At 37.9% G+C, this 18,874-nt stretch overlaps 2 protein-coding genes across 3 annotated transcripts in view; both read left to right on the top strand.

The window, feature by feature from the left end:
• Positions 1–13,185, top strand: part of LOC142377239 (sodium- and chloride-dependent GABA transporter 2-like) — a 35,563-nt gene extending 22,378 nt beyond the window's left edge. For both annotated transcript variants that reach the window (XM_075461154.1, XM_075461153.1), the window contains 9 exons: positions 1,483–1,617; positions 1,815–1,918; positions 2,454–2,578; positions 2,852–2,964; positions 3,088–3,225; positions 3,456–3,558; positions 4,492–4,592; positions 5,646–5,816; positions 12,237–13,185. In XM_075461154.1, coding sequence (XP_075317269.1) covers positions 1,483–1,617; positions 1,815–1,918; positions 2,454–2,578; positions 2,852–2,964; positions 3,088–3,225; positions 3,456–3,558; positions 4,492–4,592; positions 5,646–5,816; positions 12,237–12,395 — 1,149 coding nt within the window. In that variant the 3' untranslated portion in view covers positions 12,396–13,185. The remainder of the gene's footprint in view (positions 1–1,482; positions 1,618–1,814; positions 1,919–2,453; positions 2,579–2,851; positions 2,965–3,087; positions 3,226–3,455; positions 3,559–4,491; positions 4,593–5,645; positions 5,817–12,236) is intronic.
• Positions 13,186–17,464: 4,279 nt separating this feature from the next.
• Positions 17,465–18,874, top strand: part of LOC142377238 (sodium- and chloride-dependent GABA transporter 2-like) — a 30,871-nt gene continuing 29,461 nt past the window's right edge. Inside the window, exon 1 of the mRNA XM_075461150.1 lies at positions 17,465–17,639. Within this exon, the coding sequence (XP_075317265.1) occupies positions 17,465–17,639 (175 nt within the window). The remainder of the gene's footprint in view (positions 17,640–18,874) is intronic.

The raw sequence follows: 18,874 nt of genomic DNA, 5'->3' as shown, positions 1-18,874 counted from the left end.
TATTTTTTTGAGCATAAGCATAAAAACTAAGGAAGTAGTATGAAAACTATGTCCTCATACGGACAATGGGTCTAACACACTAAAGTCACTGCTGTGTAACTAAGTATAGCACAGTCTATATAAATGAGTGAAATCAGATCTGCAAAAATGAAATTGCTGTAAAAAAAAAAAATACTTGGTTACAAAAAAAAATACTGATTCCTTCATGATGTTTCATGAATTTGAGCACTTCTGTACTGCTTTGGCAACCCAGCTTTTCATAATTGAACCATTTAGGAAGACCTATTTATTAGGTTTTGATCAACATATTTCATGATTGTGAAGATCCATTGACGGTATACTTTTACACCAGGATGCAGAATTTTAGCCTAACCAGAAATAATCAAGGTTCCCAAATGCAGTTTCTCTGCTTCCTGACCCTGTATACTCAATGGATTTGCCCCTTATAGATGTGAAAGTCCAGCACATTAAGGGCAGCGATCTCACCACTACACTATCCAGTCATTTAATTACGACATTACTGTTCAGAATGATGCAAGTATTCTTGAAAAATCATTAAAGAGCCTGGTCCTCCAGACTCTGTCAATCCCCCTCATATCTTTTGAGTTATCACTATGAATAAATACTGTTAGATGTTTCCACAGTTTAAAAGATCTGTCCTGCATAGCTCTGTCTTAAATGGCAGGGATTTTACAAGGCATTAAGCTAGAACATTTAGATTTGTGCATAAGACTTCAAACGATCATTAAAAAAATGTATTGAGATGCACTGTTAGCTATTGGCATAGCATATGTAGAGATAGCAATGAGTTCTATTAGGTTAGTGTTGATATACAACTTGATGATGTGGAGGACACAGATTTGGCAGATCTTTGTCTTCGGCCTCACACAAACAAAGTTACCATTAAACTAATCCTTCATAACGATTTATTGTGACATCATTCTCGTTTTAACAAAGAAATATGCACTGCTCACATTTTTCTTTTTGTACTTCTGGATATGTTTGATTCCCCCCCTAAATCTCACCAAATCCCTATTCCTTCATATAAGTTCTCCCGATAAGCAGCTTCCAATTGCAACTGAAAGAATTGTCACATGTCCCCTAAGGAGGACAACGGGTCTAAGTGAGGAAGAATTAAGTACAAGGTGCAGCATACCCAGAATGTAATGTCCTTCTCATTCGAAGCACGGTTGCAAGAATTATATTTTTGTTTACGAACATCACCAATCTTTAAGTCCTGATAACATTAATTACGTGACAAAACAGCACATTTTGTAGTTCCTGTTAACATTTTTAAAATGTACAACTGCCAACATGCCAACAAACACAGTGCTGAATTGTGAGGGAAATACTCTGCCCTGTTTGACTTGATGTCAGATGACAAAAAAAAGTTTTATTCTACAAAAAACCTTTTACTTCTTTTTTTGTGTTGTAAGAGCCCTGCATTACAAGCACAAACCTGCCTTTTGTTTTTGTTGACAGGTAGTTTACTTTACAGCTACTTTTCCCTATCTGATGTTGGTTGTTCTCTTGGCTCGTGGACTCACTTTGCCCGGAGCTATGGATGGCATAGCTTTCTACTTGTATCCTGACCCCACAAGGTTGGTGGACCCTCAAGTAAGTAATACATTTAAAAAGTCATAATTATGCTAGTTCAATGTGAAGAAACGTTGCCAGCTTGGTTGTTTCCCATGGAAGCCCAAGTCCTTTTAAAATGCTTTAATTTCACACTTTAAATGCTTCAAGCTCCCCACCCCCCGTACTAAAGTTAAACGGGCGAATATTAACTCATAACTGTGTTTGTATCTGCGCAGGTTTGGATGGACGCAGGGGCACAAGTCCTTTTTTCTTTTGGGATTTGTCAGGGCAGTTTGACGGCTTTGGGAAGTTACAATCAGTATAACAATGACTGTTACAAGTAAGTGCCTTATTTTTCTTTTGAATATGCAATTAAACATGTGTAAAAGATTGTCCTGAGATTTTAGAAATGAGTTTGTCTCTTATTGTCATAGCCACATACAGCTACAGCTAACAGTATTACTGTAGGGATAACAGAAAAAAAGAGGAGGTACAAGTAGGTGAGTAACATGCAGATAATGGTCCAGCCTACCAGGATTTTGAGCCAAGAACAAGCTGCTGTCTACAATTTGTACTTTTATGGCAGCCAGTAGGGAGAATCCATCCATCCATATATCCATTCTCTATACTAGCTATATCCTATTCAGGGTTTTTGGGAGCTGGATACAATTCCAGCTCCCATAGTGCGAGAGGCAGGGTACAGGTCATGAGTCCATCGTAGGTCTAACACAGAGACAGACTACCACGAACACATTCAATTCAGTGGGATGCTTCTAATATTTTCAACATTTCTGTATTGAGTTTGTGTCTGAACAGCCAAAATATTTTGCCTTGCTCTGTGCTAAATGCTCGGTTTTTTTTGTTTATTCCCTTAGGGACACGTTTGTCCTGTGTCTCGTAAATGGTTGCTCCAGTTTTGTTGCAGGGTTTGCAATCTTTTCTGTTTTGGGCTTTATGTCCTATGAACAAGGACTGCCTATATCTCAGGTGGCTGCTTCTGGTAAGACAAACATTTCTACTCTGGAATATCTAACAAATTGATGATTGATGTCAGTCATTTTTTTCTCATAATTTTAGTTTTTCATTTGTTAGATTAATTACCAATCTCCTCAACTGGGTGAAGCACCAAGATTGCAGCAATGAAAGCCATTAAAATGATTTTCTGCACAGTTAGTGGTTGATTCCTTACTGGAAGTATTGTAAATAAAAAAAGAGGGACTTTAAACTTGTTTTCACTTGCATTGAATGTTATACGTTACATTATGTCCTGAAGGACCTGGCCTGGCATTTATTGCCTATCCTCGAGCAGTAGCGATGATGCCTCTACCTCAGTTATGGGCGATATGTTTCTTCGTCATGGTCATCCTGTTAGGCGCAGATACACAGGTAAAACAAGAAAAAACATCTCTGCAGCAAGTAGTCTAGTGTGAAACCTAATTTTAGTTCCATTGTGCAACCTTTTTTTATTTTGTCCTTTTTACCCACAGTATTTGCTCTGTGTCTTGGCAGTTTGTGAGTCTGGAGTGCTTGATGACCTCAGTCACAGATATGTTCCCCACTGTGTTTCGAAGAGCTTATCGCAGAGAGTTGCTGCTGCTTTGTCTTTGCACTGTTTGCTTTTTTCTTGGTCTCCTCCTCGTCACAGAGGTCAGAGCTCTAAGTACTGTAAACAAAGAGACTAACACTGATAACTGCACTTTCTGTGTGTTTTTTTTTTTCTAACTCATTATCTGGACTTGTACCATGCTGAAAAAAAAAAAAAAAGAAAGAAAAGCTTTATTCTTAATCTAATTGAGCCAAACTGAACTTGCACATGTGTGTTTGGTGGTTTTTTGTTTTGGATATGCTGTAACTGTGAAATCTGTGTCTTACTGCAGGGGGGCTTGTATTTCCTACAGCTCTTTGATCACTACGTTTGCAGCGGCAACAATCTTCTCCTCCTTTCAGTGTGTCAGTCGATAGCAATCGGATGGATATATGGTGAGTCACTGGGAAAAAAAGCTTCTTCTATGTTTAAACATATTTGTATTTAGAAGACGGGATGCACGGTGGTGTGGTGGTTAGCACCCTCACTTCAGAGCAAGAGGGTTCCTGGCTGGGGCCTTTCTGTGTGGAGTTTGCATGTTCTCCCTGTGTATGCGTGGGTTCTGTCTGGGTACTCCTTGGAGTGTGTGTGAGCGTGGATGGTTGTCATTCTCGTTTGTCTCTGTGTGGCCCTGTGATGGACTGGCAACCTGTCCAGGGTGGACAGGGAAAGAAAAGCAGGGGTAGAACCTGCCTCTTGTCTTGCCCAATGACAGCTGTCCTATCCTGTTCCAGCCCCCAAATGTTTGTCATTCAGGTAACAGTGGACTAATCTGGGCAGGTTGAAGGTGCATGAACACAAGTCAAAGACAGAATCTGAATGCCACCACGCTGGCCTCCAATTGACCCAAATATTTTTAGTTTAATTTAATTTAAAATCTAAATCCTTAAAAATGGCCCATAGGATAGTGAATGTATTTTTCTGGCCCACACAGAAACTAATGGCAATTTCCAATCACAATCACAGACACTATCACAAGCAACAACCAGAATGATGACTTTGAAAAAATGTGAAAAAAACAATGATTTAGGATTCAAACATTCAGTCATTCAGCTGTGAGGCACTTCAGTTTTGTGGAACGTCAGCAAAGATCATCATGATTATTCCTAAATTTCAATACTATGATTTAAAAAATAATCTAACTTGAACTAGAAAACAATCACGATAACTTGTACAGTTACAGGGGGCGCCACAGTGCTTGTGGTATTATTGTTGAACTTGCATTGGTCGCCGCTGTTTCATTCACAGTTGGGATCCTCAACCCTGTTTGATATGACAATGATTTGCAACATCGGAATGTGAAAAGACAAACTTCGTTTTCTGAACAGGTGCAGATCGTCTGTATGACAACATTGAAGACATGATAGGTTACCGGCCGTGGGCTGTAATGAAGATTTGCTGGCTTTACGTAACCCCTTCTGTTTGTATGGTGAGTGAAAAAGAGTTTCTAAAAAAATAGGAAGGTTGATTTACAGGTACTGTAAAGATGGAGTGGAGACTATTGTCTTAGAAACAACCGGTACACATGATGGTGAAAGGGTAAAAAATACTCTATACTCTAAAAATTCTATACAGATGGTCTTTAGTTAAGAAATTGCATCGTAGCCACTGATTTAAATGCAATGACCTTTTTGAGGTTTGAGTTGTTGAACAAAGAATTTCCCCTTTTGTTTCCCATGTTCTGAGCTGTGGTTAGCTGAATTTAACTGTCTTAAACTTTTTTCCTGATTCTCTAAACTGAACACAACGACCGCTTTCTGCTGCAGTTCAGTCACTAACTACTCATAACTACTTCACATGACTGCCTTTAGAAAAAGTGAAATATCTATTTAAAATGCCTCCGGCACCTGTCATTTCCTTTCTGCCAAATCAAACAATATTTGGAGTCTGCAATAAATCTGCTGCAGTCCTCATGTTTCATAAGTGGTTGTTATTCTGCAAGTAAATGGGAAGAGTTGTGAAAAAAATATATAAGGAAATGACAGGTGGATCTTAAAAAGGTGAAATGGCCAAAGTTTTCTAAGACTTTCATTTGAACAAACTGGCCATTATCTCCAAGGACTCAGCTTGAAAAATATGAGGAGTTCTTTCTAGTGAGAAAGCTGGTTTGTTTTTACAGAACTAATGTTCCCTACTGTGAGTTCACACAGAGCTTTGGGAGAAAAGATCCACATAGCTGTTCACATGAGGCGTGTTGACATTCAAAAGAATGAATGGGAACATTTATGTGTCTTTCCTAATCTGCTAAAGCAAGCAAAGAAGTGGGGAGGGAGGATATGACTAAGGAATATCTGCTCCACACCACAACAAAACCTCACAATAATTCACACAATAAAGAGGAGAGTAAAAAAGCCAATTCTACGAAATATTCAACATTAGAAATGAACAAACCAGCAGTCTGTGACTTGAGTTTTAATATGAAGGATCCAACCATAAGACAAAAGCTTTTTATTGTATTCTCTTTTTTTTGTGTCTGTGTCAGGGTACCTTCATCTTTTCATTGGTGATATACAGGCCTCTCAAGTTCAACAAAACGTACGTCTATCCAACCTGGGCTTACGCATTAGGCTGGTCTCTCGGACTGTTCTGTGTTCTTCTGGTTCCTCTGTGGATCATCTATAAAATGACACAGATGAAAGGCACAATATGGCAGGTATGTATCATTTAAGATGATAAAAATCCAACGTGATCATAGTCTCAGATCGCTTTACTATTTTTATTATAGTGTTAAATTTTAACAAAACTCCACACTGCTCATTGGGGCCTGCCATAGCATTGCATAGGAGAGCACCGCATAGCATTGCGAGTGCCTCCATGCAAATGCATGGCAAGGCACCTATTACTATTCCGTTGGCAAAAGTCTATGGGATTTAACATTGAAAACGTGTCTCTTTATAGATTTATTTATAGGCTATATTTATTCTTCCGTCCACATTAAACATCCCAACAATATATATATCAAAACGACCGGCTCGATGAGTTTTCGTGGGCTATTACTTTTATTGAAGATTGGAGTTACCATGGCGACGTAATAAGCAAAAAACAGCCCCCCAAAGCCCCCCTAGGAATAAACAGGGGGATGATCTGGAAAAATCATAAAAAACCCAAATTTTTGAGCAGTTACTGTGTCATCATGCATTAACCTAGAAACGCCATTCAAATGTCAGTTTGTAGATATGTCAGTGCTGTGTTCAGAAGTGAAGACGCCATGTCGATACCTGCTATGGATTTCCCACAGCATGCCTCCAAGCGACCCAAAGTTTTGGCCAAAATCTGCAAAATTTGAATTTTTAGAGCACAACTGCCATTTCATTAGAGTGTGGGAAGAGCAAGAGTTCTGACCTCAGATTCATTTTCGAATCGCCCTCACGCGTACAAATATTGCTCCAATGCCATTATGTACTGTCATAATATAGGCACGCATGTTGGGATTCATAAAATGTTTTCATATTTCATCTAGGGCTGACCGTTTGCTCTCAGAGAAAAGTGATGTCGGGGCTCAAAGACCTCAAATCCCCATTTTCATTCATCCAATTTTCAGAATCTCAGCAGCTCCTGCAGCCCTCCTTTCTCTCATCCGTGCTTTCACTGTGAATGTGCTACAGATCTGAAACGTGGGAATATTGAAGTCCAATGGCGTCCCTTGCTCATTCTGCGAGAATATTTTCCGTAGCTCTTACGGTTTCCGAATGGGAAGCATCTTTTAAAGGCATGCTGGGCAAGCACGTGTAGCTGCTCCTGCCACCGTATTCAACAGAATTTGACACTAATCAGTCATGAAAATCTGAAAGATCAGAGGTCTTCTCTGTTCCTGTGCAGCAGCACATAGGCTCATACACCCATTAGCCATAACATTAAAACACCTGACAGGTGAAGACAATAACTGCTCATTTTGTTAATGTAATGTTCTTCTGGGAAAACTTTGCTTCAGCATGTTGTTTTGACATTTACCATCCCCCTTAACATTGCTGCTGAATAAAACAGCAAGCCCCCCACTCTGCTTCTTCACAGCAGTGTCCCCAGCAGGTCAAAATGATAATATATGTTTTCAAAAATCTGTTAGTATAGGTGAAACCTAATAATGGAACTTGAGTTACGTCCAGGTAAAACAACGCTGTGAGCTATTTTTTTTTCTCTTCAACCTGTATGCTGATAACCTAATTGCCCTGTAATATGTCGGCGCATTGTATAGGGCTGTTAGGGAGTGCAGATAGCTTTGCTGCACCACAAGCACTCAATAAATGACTACAACAATCGTGCAGACTGAAAGCTACTGACAGTTTAGTCTTTGGTAATGCTCATTTCTCAGGCTACAGCCTGCTGAAGAGGGCTTTATTTGAAAAAATACGCCTTTTTATTTTCCTTGTTTGAAAATTCTGTCAAGTCTCTTAAAAGACTGATGTTCATCACCAAATAATGACAATCTCAATTATATTTTATAAAGCTTATTTTAAACTATGCATTTCAAACAATGGATTGTTTACCCAAAGTGTGGTACCATAAAACTTAAAAAAGATGGCAGCAATAAAACAATAAAACATTCCATAAAATACAATAAAAAAAAAAAAAAAAAAAAACATCAAAGTGAAATCAATAATATAAAATAAGACTGACTAATAGCAATTACCTCCGCCAAAGGAGGTTATGTGATCGCCCGAGTCTGTTGGTTTGTCTGGATGTTTGTCTGTCTGTTCGTGCTGCAATCTTGCGACCTGCCACAAGGTGGAGGGGCTTGGTTGTTTCGTTGTCGTTGAGTATGAATCAGCCTTAAGCCTTAAGGCTGAAATTATTAGATTTTATTGTTTTTAGTAATTAGTCATTGTAAAATGAGTATTGATCTGAACTGAACCTACTGAAAAATATGCTCAGCTCATTGAGTCTGTACAGACCTCCACTAATCTGTTGCCCCTTCACCTTAAAGTCTGTGATCTTTTTCATCCCGTACTACATCTCTCAGATTGTTCTGCTGGAAGTTTCAGCCTTTTTTTTTCTGTACACTTCCTTGGTCTCTGTTATATTCTTTTTTGTATCTGTTTTTGAACAGTCCTCAATAACTCCCTGTCTCCCATCCTGGATGCTTTTTTCTTCATTTTCAGCATATTTTTCAGGTCACTGGTGATTAAGGGATTGGTGTTGGGGAAGCACTTCACTGATTTTGAGGCAATGATAACCTCCGTACAGAAGTTGAGTTACTTGAGCTTCCATAGAGCATCTCTTTAAATTATTTTTGAGCACAGGTCGCTGCTGAACTATTATGGTCAGGGATTTAGGGTATTTTTCCAGGCATTAGTTAGCTCTTGGGAACATCACTCGGCTGTTGGCATGGTAACTCATTATAACAGATGTTAAAAAGGTGTCAATAAGTCCAAGGAGAAATCACTCAAACACCACAGCTTTTAAAACAGTGCAGAAAAATTTCTAAAAAAAAGTATGTTTTGCTCAGTGGAAAATCTCAGCAAACACAAAATAAACATAATATATTGTAGTTGTTATACCTCACTGATGCTATTAGGGGTGGATTGGTTTATATGTAATTTGCATAGCGTATTTCCTAAAACTGACCCCTGAGGTAAATATATATATATATATATATATAAAATATAGAGGAGAGAGGACACAGTAAAGGCATAGTCTATGTTACCAACAATAGCACGGCGTCGGTTGAAGGAAAGCTGGATCATTTCAACTTAAAAATTTTGAATGTAATGGAAGCTGTTGCACCGATAAGAATCAAGAGCACCTTGAGCAAACAGAAAACACCATGGAGAAACACCACTACGGTCAAAAACCTGAAAAGAGAATGCAGGAAAACTGAACATAAATGGAGGAAAACAAAGCTTCAGATTCACTAAGAGCTGTACAAAGAAAGCCTGCATAGTTATAACAATGAGCTATGCAAGGCCAGACAGCTGCATTTATCTGAAATGATTAATAAGAATGTCAACAATTCTCGAACTCTGTTTGCTATGGTTGAAAAACTCACAAATCCTCTTAAACAGTCAAACCCAGACCTCCTCTCCACTTTTTTTAGCCAAAAAATCAAAATAATTAGACAAAACATTCACCTAACACAGACAAACAAGAAAACTGATCTGTGTCTAAAACCTAGAAATAACTCTGATGTTATGTCACAATTTAATATTGTTGATTTAAAAATCCTAGAGGAAACAGTTCGGCAGCTGAAATCAACAACTTGCACTCTGGACATAATACCATCCGACTTTTTAAAAACTGTTTTTACCTCAGTAGAAAGTGATCTCCTACTAATAGTTAACTGCTCACTGGCATCAGGCATTTTTCCCAAGTCACTAAAGACAGCTGCCATTAAGCCACTCCTAAAGAAGAGAACTCTAGACGCCTCTATGATGAACAACTACAGACCTGTCTCTAATCTCTCTTTTATATCCAAGACTATTGAGAAAGTTGTATTTAACCAGCTCAACGACTTTCTGAATGAAAGTGGAAGTCTTGATAACTTTCAATCAATCTTCAGACGTCATCACAGCACTGAAACAGCTCTGGTCAAAGTGTTAAACGACATCAGGTTGAATACTGATTCTGGTAATGTTTCAGTCCTGGTTCTGTTGGACCTCAGCGCTGCGTTTGATACTGTAGATCACAGAATCCTGTTGCACAGACTGGAAAACTGGGTTGGACTTTCTGGAGCGGTCCTTAACTGGTTCAGGTCCTACTTAGAAGGCCGGAGTTATTTTGTTACAATTGGCAGCTATGAATCTGAGCGAGTGATCATGACTTGTAGAGTCCCCCAGGGATCAATTCTTGGACTTCTTCTGTTTTATTTCTATATGCTCCCTTTGGGTCAGATATTACAGAACTTTAACATCAATTATCCCAGTTATGCAGACGATACACAACTTTATGTGTCTCTGTCACCGGACGACTGCAGCCCAGCAGACGTTCTGTGTCAGTGTCTGGAGGAAGTAAACACCTGGATGAGAGAGAATTTTCTACAATTAAATGAAGACAAAACTGAGATCATTCTGTTTGGTAGCAAAGAGAAGAGGGTCAGCGTTGGTACATATCTTGAGACTCGGGACCTTACAATCACTGACCAAGTTGGTAACCTCGGAGTGTTGATAGACTCAGATCTGACTTTCAGCAGCCACATCAAAGCTGTCACCAAGGCAGCTTTTTACCATCTCAGAAACATCAACAGAATTAAAGGTTTCCTCTCCCAAAAAGACCAGGAGAAACTCATCCATGCATTCATCTCCAGTAGACTCGATAACTGTAATGCTCTTTTAACTGGACTTCCCAAAAAGAGCATTAAACATCTGCAGCTCATCCAGAACGCTGCTGCTAGAGTTTTAACCCGGACTAAGAGATCTGAACACATCACACCAGTTTTAAAATCTTTACACTGGCTTCCAGTCAGTCACAGAATAGATTTTAAAAGCCTGCTGATGGTTTACAAATCCCAGAACGGTTTAGGGCCAAAATACATCTGTGATATGTTCAGAGAATATAAACCCAGCAGAGCTCTTAGATCCAAGGACTCAGGTCAGCTGGTCCAGTCCAGAGTCCAGACTAAACATGGAGAAGCAGCATTTAGCTGTTATGCTGCCAACAAGTGGAACAAACTGCCAGTGGAGATTAAACTTTCACCAAATGTAGACATTTTTAAATCCAGGTTAAAAACATTTCTTTTCTCATGTGTCTATGCATGAAATCTGCACGCTATCTTTTAACTTATCTAGACTGTTGCTTGTTTTTAAATTCATTTTAATTATTTTATTTTGTTCTCTTAATATTCTTTTATGTATTTTAATGCTTCTTACACTCCCTGCTGCAATGGTTTTATTTTATGTAAAGCACTTTGAATTGTTTTGTACATGAAATGTGCTATACAAATAAATTTGATTTGATTTGATAAATCAATACTTTGGTTAATATATTGTCTGAAAATACTGCAATAAAGTGTTCCAGTGTCAAGTGCAACCAACAGTCAGCCAAAAGCTGACTCTGCACTGCGTTGGCTAATCAAATTCAAATAAACATGTGGTGGATTAGTCTAATCTTCAGTGTGTTAGTGGTACCCAGTTAGGCTAGGACTGCCAAAAAAAACCACCAGAAAATAAGACTAAAAGATGGGTCCGAAGACAAAGAAAATGACAACCTCAATTCCAGAAATGTTTGGAGACTAGAGAGTAAAATCTAAATAAAAACAGAATCCAGTGATTTGCAAATCTCATAAACGTCTATTTTGCTCACAACATAACATAGAAAAACATATACAATGTTTTGATATGGTCTGTTATGATAGATGCTTTATTCAATTTAGTATTGTCTTGCTGAAATAGGTAAGGTGCTCCCTGGAAAAAAAACAAAATAAATATAGATGGAAGCATGTGTTTCTGTATAACTTCGATATACCTGTCAGAAGTGATGGTGCATTCCTTTGAATGTAACCCTGTTCCTCTTAACTTTTTCGTTTTAGGACCACTTCCTTTTTCAGCCTTCACCATTCCAACTTTTCTAAGTCGTGTTGCTGCCATTAAATTCAACATTAGCTCATTTTTTTAATGAATTTGTTATAAATGGGTCACTTTCGACATTGTATACTCCTTGCGCAAATGTGAAAAAGATATTGGTCAATGAACTTTTTCAAATCGAGGCATTATTTGATTTTTTTTCTGTCTGTTTTTCAACATTTCACTCAGCAACCGACCTTTTTGGAATTGGGGTTGTGGGTAGTTCAGACATGCCAGAGTAATGAAAAATCAGGGGATCATGATAGTTATTACAAGTCATCCTAACAGGAGACATTAATATCCGTCTCAAATCTTCTTAAAATCCATTTAATTCCTGGTAAGATACTTTTAATAAAAAACACAAATTAAGTTCATTGTGGGATTAGAGGAAAGAAGTCAGGACATAGGGCACAACCAGTGGGGACAGTACTAACAAAACATTTAAGTCATACTATTAAGAATTGTTCATTTACTCTTTCTGTACATATATATATATATATATATATATATATAGCTGCTCATTGCTTTGGGAGACCTGTAGTTTCTCAAGTGAATTGATTCCACTGATCCTGTTTCCACAGAATGTCAGGCAGCTTTGCCATCCTGAAAGTAAGATCAACAAAAAGACCAGCAAAGCAAAGCAACCTGAGCAGTATCCTTTGAACCCTGACAACAGTCTTACGCCTGTTGCCAATGAATACAAGGCAAGTGGTGGAGCCGACATGGAGATGCAAGTGTGAGAAACTTTTGATAATGTTCTAAATACCATGTTTTTATTTTAAACTTATTTTCAAGATAAGTATTTTTAAGAGATTTTGATGAGCTATGAACTTTTAAGACTTCTTGTTTAGATTTTCTCTGCAACATTACGCATTTATGGGATACTCTATCACACCAGCAGATCGATGGAAGCACAGCTAAAGAATTTTGTCTAAGCTATTTTCATTCAATTTAATTATTTTAAGTTTCCATCTACCAACTGCTTAGAGAATCAGAAGGTGCCAGCTCTCACGTTTATTGTCCATATAGATGAACTATCACTACAGACTTTCAGATTTGACAATCCCATCTCAAAACTCACAAAATAAAACAGCCAAGTGTAATTTTAAGGTGTAATTCGACACGTTACTTCAGTGCAGAATGATTTATATTTTGTTCAATCTTAAAATTTATTGCTAGAATTTGATTTGCTCTGTTTCCAGTCCATGTCCCTTATTACATCATACAGAATCATGTGGCTTATGAAGAGATGTTTGGAGGGAAAATTTGTTCTACAATGTTCAACTTAAGATAATACCACAACACATACTTAACAAAGGTAGATAGTGTTCTTGCATGATACTAAGGCTTTTATCCATTGATGAATGATTCAGCCACTTTGATGGTCACTGTCAAGTCAAATGTACTGTAATGGGTAAAAGAAGTAGGACTAATTTGACAGATTTGACTTTGCCTTTTTATTTTCTGAATTTTTGTAACACACATATATATATATATATATATATATATATATATATATATATATATATATATATATATATATATCTATATATAGATATATATATATATATATATATATATATATATATATATATATATATATATATTTATATATATATCTATATATAGATATATATATATAATGTTACTGTTTCATGTTCTTATTAAACATGACAAAAGAGTTATCTCTGTAAGCCAAACATTTAGCACTGAGTGTCCAGCTCTGAACGTTGATTTCCTTGGAAATGCACGAAGGTGCCTGCGAGTTTTATGTAGCGAGTGCTTGAAAAAGTGTTGTAATTCTTTGAGTGTATTTCAGCACACACACACAGAACCAGACTTGAGCTCTTTTTGCATTGTTAACAAAAACATTTGAAACCTGCTAACATCTGGCTTTTGAGTGCATTGTTAAAGTGTTTCAATTAAAATGTCTGCTGTAGATGTGCGTTTTTATCAGCTCCATCTCGGCACAACACTGATGGGAACACAACACTGAGGTACCATAATAATTTTCACTGAGGATGCTGCTGTTGGGGCTACAAGGGTGGGAATAGCTCACTTTTTCTTTACAGAAACGCACTTTTACTGGGTGTAACATCTCACATGGAGGCTTTGGCACTGATGGCAACAACTCAGAGACAAAGAGTTTTACCATTTGCAAGGCGGCTGGCAGCTTACTCTCTGTGCTGCCGTGTGGGCTGACATCTATTCAGTTCAGTTTTATTCATATAGCGCCAAATCACAACAAATGACATCTCAAGGCACTTCAAAGAGGCCGTCCAATTCAAGCCATTAAGAATCCAATTCATTCTAATACAGTCATAATCCAATCAGATTAATAGAATTCCAAATTGGCCCTATTCATATTGAGCCAAAACTAACAGATTGCACCAAAACTTCTCTTTGATTCAATCCCCCATCCTGAGCATGCACGGGGAAGAACGGTAAGAAAGACATTTTAAATAAAGAAATACAGTAGTTCAATCTTCAAGTACCAAATGCATGGGCCAGTTTTTCTGCATCACTCTGAGATGTGGTCCCATCAAAAAGAATAAACTAGCCTGATTATCAGAATACAGTGTAATGCCACCCCTTTATTTATGTTGTCATAGTTACAGGCTTGTACACTGAGAGGTTATGACCAATTTTAGCTTTCAAATTGAAAAAGGAAAGCACCAACTTGTGGGCTTTATCAAAAATCTTCAATGTGACTCTAAAATTACAGTGATAGTACATTGCAGTTGGAAACTATGAATAAAAAAAACAAACAACTGGGTATAATAGTCTCTTGAGGATCAATTTGTAACCAAAGAAAAAACTTTAATTAGCAGGCAAAAAAAAATTTGCTGGAACCCAGTCTGTCTGCCTCAAAATTGTTTGTCGAACACTCCATCGGACTGCCAAGCATGTCAGGAAAGCTACACAGACCCCCAATCATGCCTTTCCTGTATGTCTACTATCTACTTAATTATGGATTAATTTTCTAAAGAACTTCTTCTTCAAACTTCTTCTGTTTTGTGAAAGAGTTTGATGCTTTTTGAATAGCAGCCTATATTCTAGTAAGTCTCACAAATACTCTGTAGGTGAAGCTTACATGTAATGAATAACTGTGAAGAAATTAGTACTTTTAAATGTGTGTTTTATGGTCATATTGTTAGAGAAAGGGGATATAATGAACTAATTTGGTAATTCTCATGTATCTAAGCTATAAATGGGTAATACATTTAGTCTTTATGGAGCCGAGGTGTATTTCTATCACCACATCTCATAACAGTGGGCTGCTGATGGTGATGTGTAGCTTGTGAGCCAGCTTGATTTGCCAGCTCATTCAAATGAATGATGGAGTCAGCGACTATCTGAGAGATGTCTTGTTTAAAAAGAAGTAACGTGGTTATACATGTATGTAAAGATGCTTCTGGTATATCAAAACCTACAAAAGCTAAAAGTGGTACCAAGAGCCATTTGGGTGCCATATGAGCCAGCTCTTTTTGTTGACTGAAAGGAGCCAGATTTTCTATCACCAGCTACTAAGAGACAGAAATACCTCAAACAAAGTTCCTATTTTGCTGATTTATTGGGTTGGAAAACAACAATTCAGTTTCAGAAGGTTCAGTGTACGTGTGTCTTTCTGTGTAACTTCATAGGAGGAGTGGGGTATCGACGTTCCTGTGTGGGTCATGAAGCCTCTGAGCCAGCAATGTAGGTAGTCAGTGCTGAATTGGCGTGCATGTAAGGGTGAGCTGGCATGGCACAACACTGCTTTTCCTGTCGTTGCTTTCGTCACTTAGCTGATACTGCAAAGCCAGCTTGCTGTGTGTAAGCACACAATGATGCGCTGAGCCAACTTGTTACCAGTGGTGAGAGAGGACACAGAGTCAACATTGTAAATTTGCCCTAACCAGGCCTTTATGATCACTTCTGAGAAACTGAACACAGTGAACAACCAGCCCAGTCTCACAAATACTTAGTATAGCACGTTGTGTTTTTAGCCAATGTTATATCAGTGGCTTTAATAACCATAACCACCTTATTTATAATGCCTAACCTTACTTTTAACAACTTATCATAAATAAGCGGTTTTCCGTATATAGAACAATTACAAAACAGTGAGTGAAAGTGCAAGGAAACAGCAACTGAATTACTGGATGTCACTAGTGGTCAGGATCTTCACTCTCCCACTTGGCAGTGAAGCATCTTGTGGCCCGAGCTGTCTGACCTCCAAATGCAGTCTCCTAATAAATGTAATGCAAGTCAAAATGTGACTATATCTTGAAATACTGTCATCCTTTGCAACTCTATGGAGCTATTTTTTTGCAAAAAAAAAAAGCAAAAGAAAAAAAGGAAAATGAAGTCTGTGAGCATGAATCAGTAGATTAAATTTCTGTGATTATTTAATGTGTCGCGGCCTATGAGTTTTTGTGTTCTGGTTTTACTTTTTGTCATTTGTTTTCATTGTTCTCGCTCTTTAGTTACGTGGCTTCCTGTTTTATTTTGAAGAGTTGGCTGTTTAATCCACTGCCTGCATCACAGCTGATTTTCAATGACTGATTTCTTCACCTGCTCCTTGTTCTCTCAGTATGTATTCTCCGGGTTTTCCTTCAGTCAGAGCCATTTCAACGTCATAGCTCCCACTTATCAGTCAGTTCAGTGTTTTCTCCAGAGTTTTATTTTTTTTTAGCTTTTAGTTTAGTACTTTATATGTAACAAAGTCACCTTTTTTTTAGCCTCCTTTAAGTCCTGCGTTTGGGTCCTTTCCCTCCTTATGCTCTGACCAGGAGTTATGAAGTAATGTTTTGCCGTGAGACTGAGTTGGAACAACATATAGATGATGGTCATTCTATCCTTCGGAGCCATCGCTTAGTAACTACATTACCCACAATTCCACCTTCTTAAAGAGGAAGACTCGACATGTCCACTAATAGTACATTTGTATTGAGTATATTTACATATAAAAAAAAACTTAATTTGGAAAGATTTTTAACAGTTTACAAAAGTTAACACATTTTTTATTAAACTGTGATTAATCACAGTCTTATTCCATCAATTTGCGATTGATGGTGCGACAATTGCTTCAAGCAGTTAAGATGTGACCAAAGTGATGTCTTTTCAGTTTTTATTCAAGCAGTTGAACAGAAATGTTGCGATAATGGGTAAGAAATTAAGAGTATTGAGATGAAAAAGGAATGGATCATGATAGAAGAATACCTCATTATCTGTCATCCATGATAAAGACACGAAGCCGGGGTGTGATGGCAAGGGAATGTTTACTGAGTCACTCAGGTTTTTTGATGATTTGGCTGTTTATAAAACTAGCATTTTGCAACTCAAACCTCAACTCATCCTGCAATTCAAGATGTTCTTAAGTAAAAGAAGTTACCTGATGTCAAATTGTTGTTTTAAAGAGCTCAAACAACCTTTTAACTTACAGAGAACAAAAATTGGAGACAAAAAAAACCCCACACACACATAGGCAGAACAACTGATGATATATCTACATATATTGTCTATATTTATAAATGAGAGTGCCTTGGTTAAAAGTATATCAACTAATGTAATCATATTGTTACTCATTTATACTTTGCGTTAAGCAGACATCCTCACTGTCAAAGCTGTCAATGGTCTGTTTAAGAGAATAAATCACTCACAATGTCGAACTCACTTTGTCAGCCACAATCGTGGAAATTACTTTTTGGGAAACAGCTAGAGGTCCCTCTTGTGGCTAAAATACCATGCATCTGTCAATTAGGTAACCATTAGGTAAGCCCCAAACATTAGTCCCTAGCCATTAGACCATTTCTCACACAGCAGGATGGCAGGCTCTCTGTGCAAGCTGTGCCATCTCCACACAAAGTCTTCTGGACAAACTATAAAGGAGCGTGGTAAATGGGGTAGCAAAAAGGAGTTCATCCTGTCTGTTGCTGGTGCTATTATTGGACTTGGCAATGTGTGGAGATTTCCATATCTTTGCTACAAGAACGGTGGTGGTGAGCATTTCTACTTTTTACTCACTTGGGATAGTATTACTACTGCTGTTTATTAAAAGTTCAGTATAAACATGCACATTTATGAAATTCTTCTTGTCAGAATTAAAATGAGTAACACAAATAGGATGACAGTAAATGCTCAGCTTAATCTTTCATTACTCAACAAGGCACGTTTTTTTTCAGCTGTTATTACATACTTGTTTCTGAAGACTAGCTATCTTGACAGAAGTTGCAGTGGGCTGAGGGAAGTGATTGATGAATGCAGTATTAGAATTCAAAGCTTCCTAGGTTTCATCCTTGTATGTACAGCCACACACTGCTTACTTTCTCTGTTTCTCATGACTTCATGTCTAAAGATTTACAGATTTGACTTTTATGAAATACTGAAAATACTGCCTGTATGTATGAAAAGAAGAGCCATTCTTTTCTTTTTTTTATGACAGAACTAAGCAGTGCTCCAGTTAATTTTATGTTGTTTAAAAACACTTGTTCATGCATATATATGTAACCCACTGCCTCGACACGACCGCTGCCAGACCCTCTGCACCCTCCCTGGACTCTGCGTTGTGATTTTATTGGGGCCTCCATGCAAATGCATGGCAAGGCTTATGATTTAACATTGAAAACGTGTCTCTTTATAGGCTATATATATTTATTCTTCTGTCACATCCCAACAATATATATATATATCAAAACGACCGGCTCGATGAGTTTTCCCGGGCTATTACTTTTATTGAAGATTGGAGTTACCATGGCGACGTAATAAGCAAAAAACAGCCCCCCAAAGCCCCCCTAGGAATAAACAGGGGGATGACCTGGAAAAATCATAAAAAACCCAAAAATTTTCAGTCAGTTTGTAGATACGTCCGTGCTGTGTTCAGAAGTGAAGACGCCATGTCGATACCTGCTATGGATTTCCCACAGCATGCCTCCAAGCAACCCAAAGTTTTGGCCAAAATCTGCAAAATTTGAATTTTTAGAGCACAACTGCCATCTCATTAGAGTGTGGGAAGAGCAAGAGTTCTGACCTCAGATTCATTTTCGAATCGCCCTCACGCCTACAAATATCGCTCCAATGCCATTATGTACTGTCATAATATAAGTACGCATGTTGGGATTCATAAAATGTTTTCATATTTCATCTAGGGCTGACCGTTTGCTCTCAGAGCCCCTCAGAGCAAAGTGATGTCGGGGCTCAAATACCTCAAATCCCCATTTTCATTCATCCAATTTTC

The sequence above is a fragment of the Odontesthes bonariensis genome, chromosome 3 (assembly GCF_027942865.1).
Source record: "Odontesthes bonariensis isolate fOdoBon6 chromosome 3, fOdoBon6.hap1, whole genome shotgun sequence".
Classification (NCBI taxonomy): Eukaryota; Metazoa; Chordata; class Actinopteri; order Atheriniformes; family Atherinopsidae; genus Odontesthes; species Odontesthes bonariensis.
This window is presented reverse-complemented; position numbering and strand designations above follow the sequence as displayed.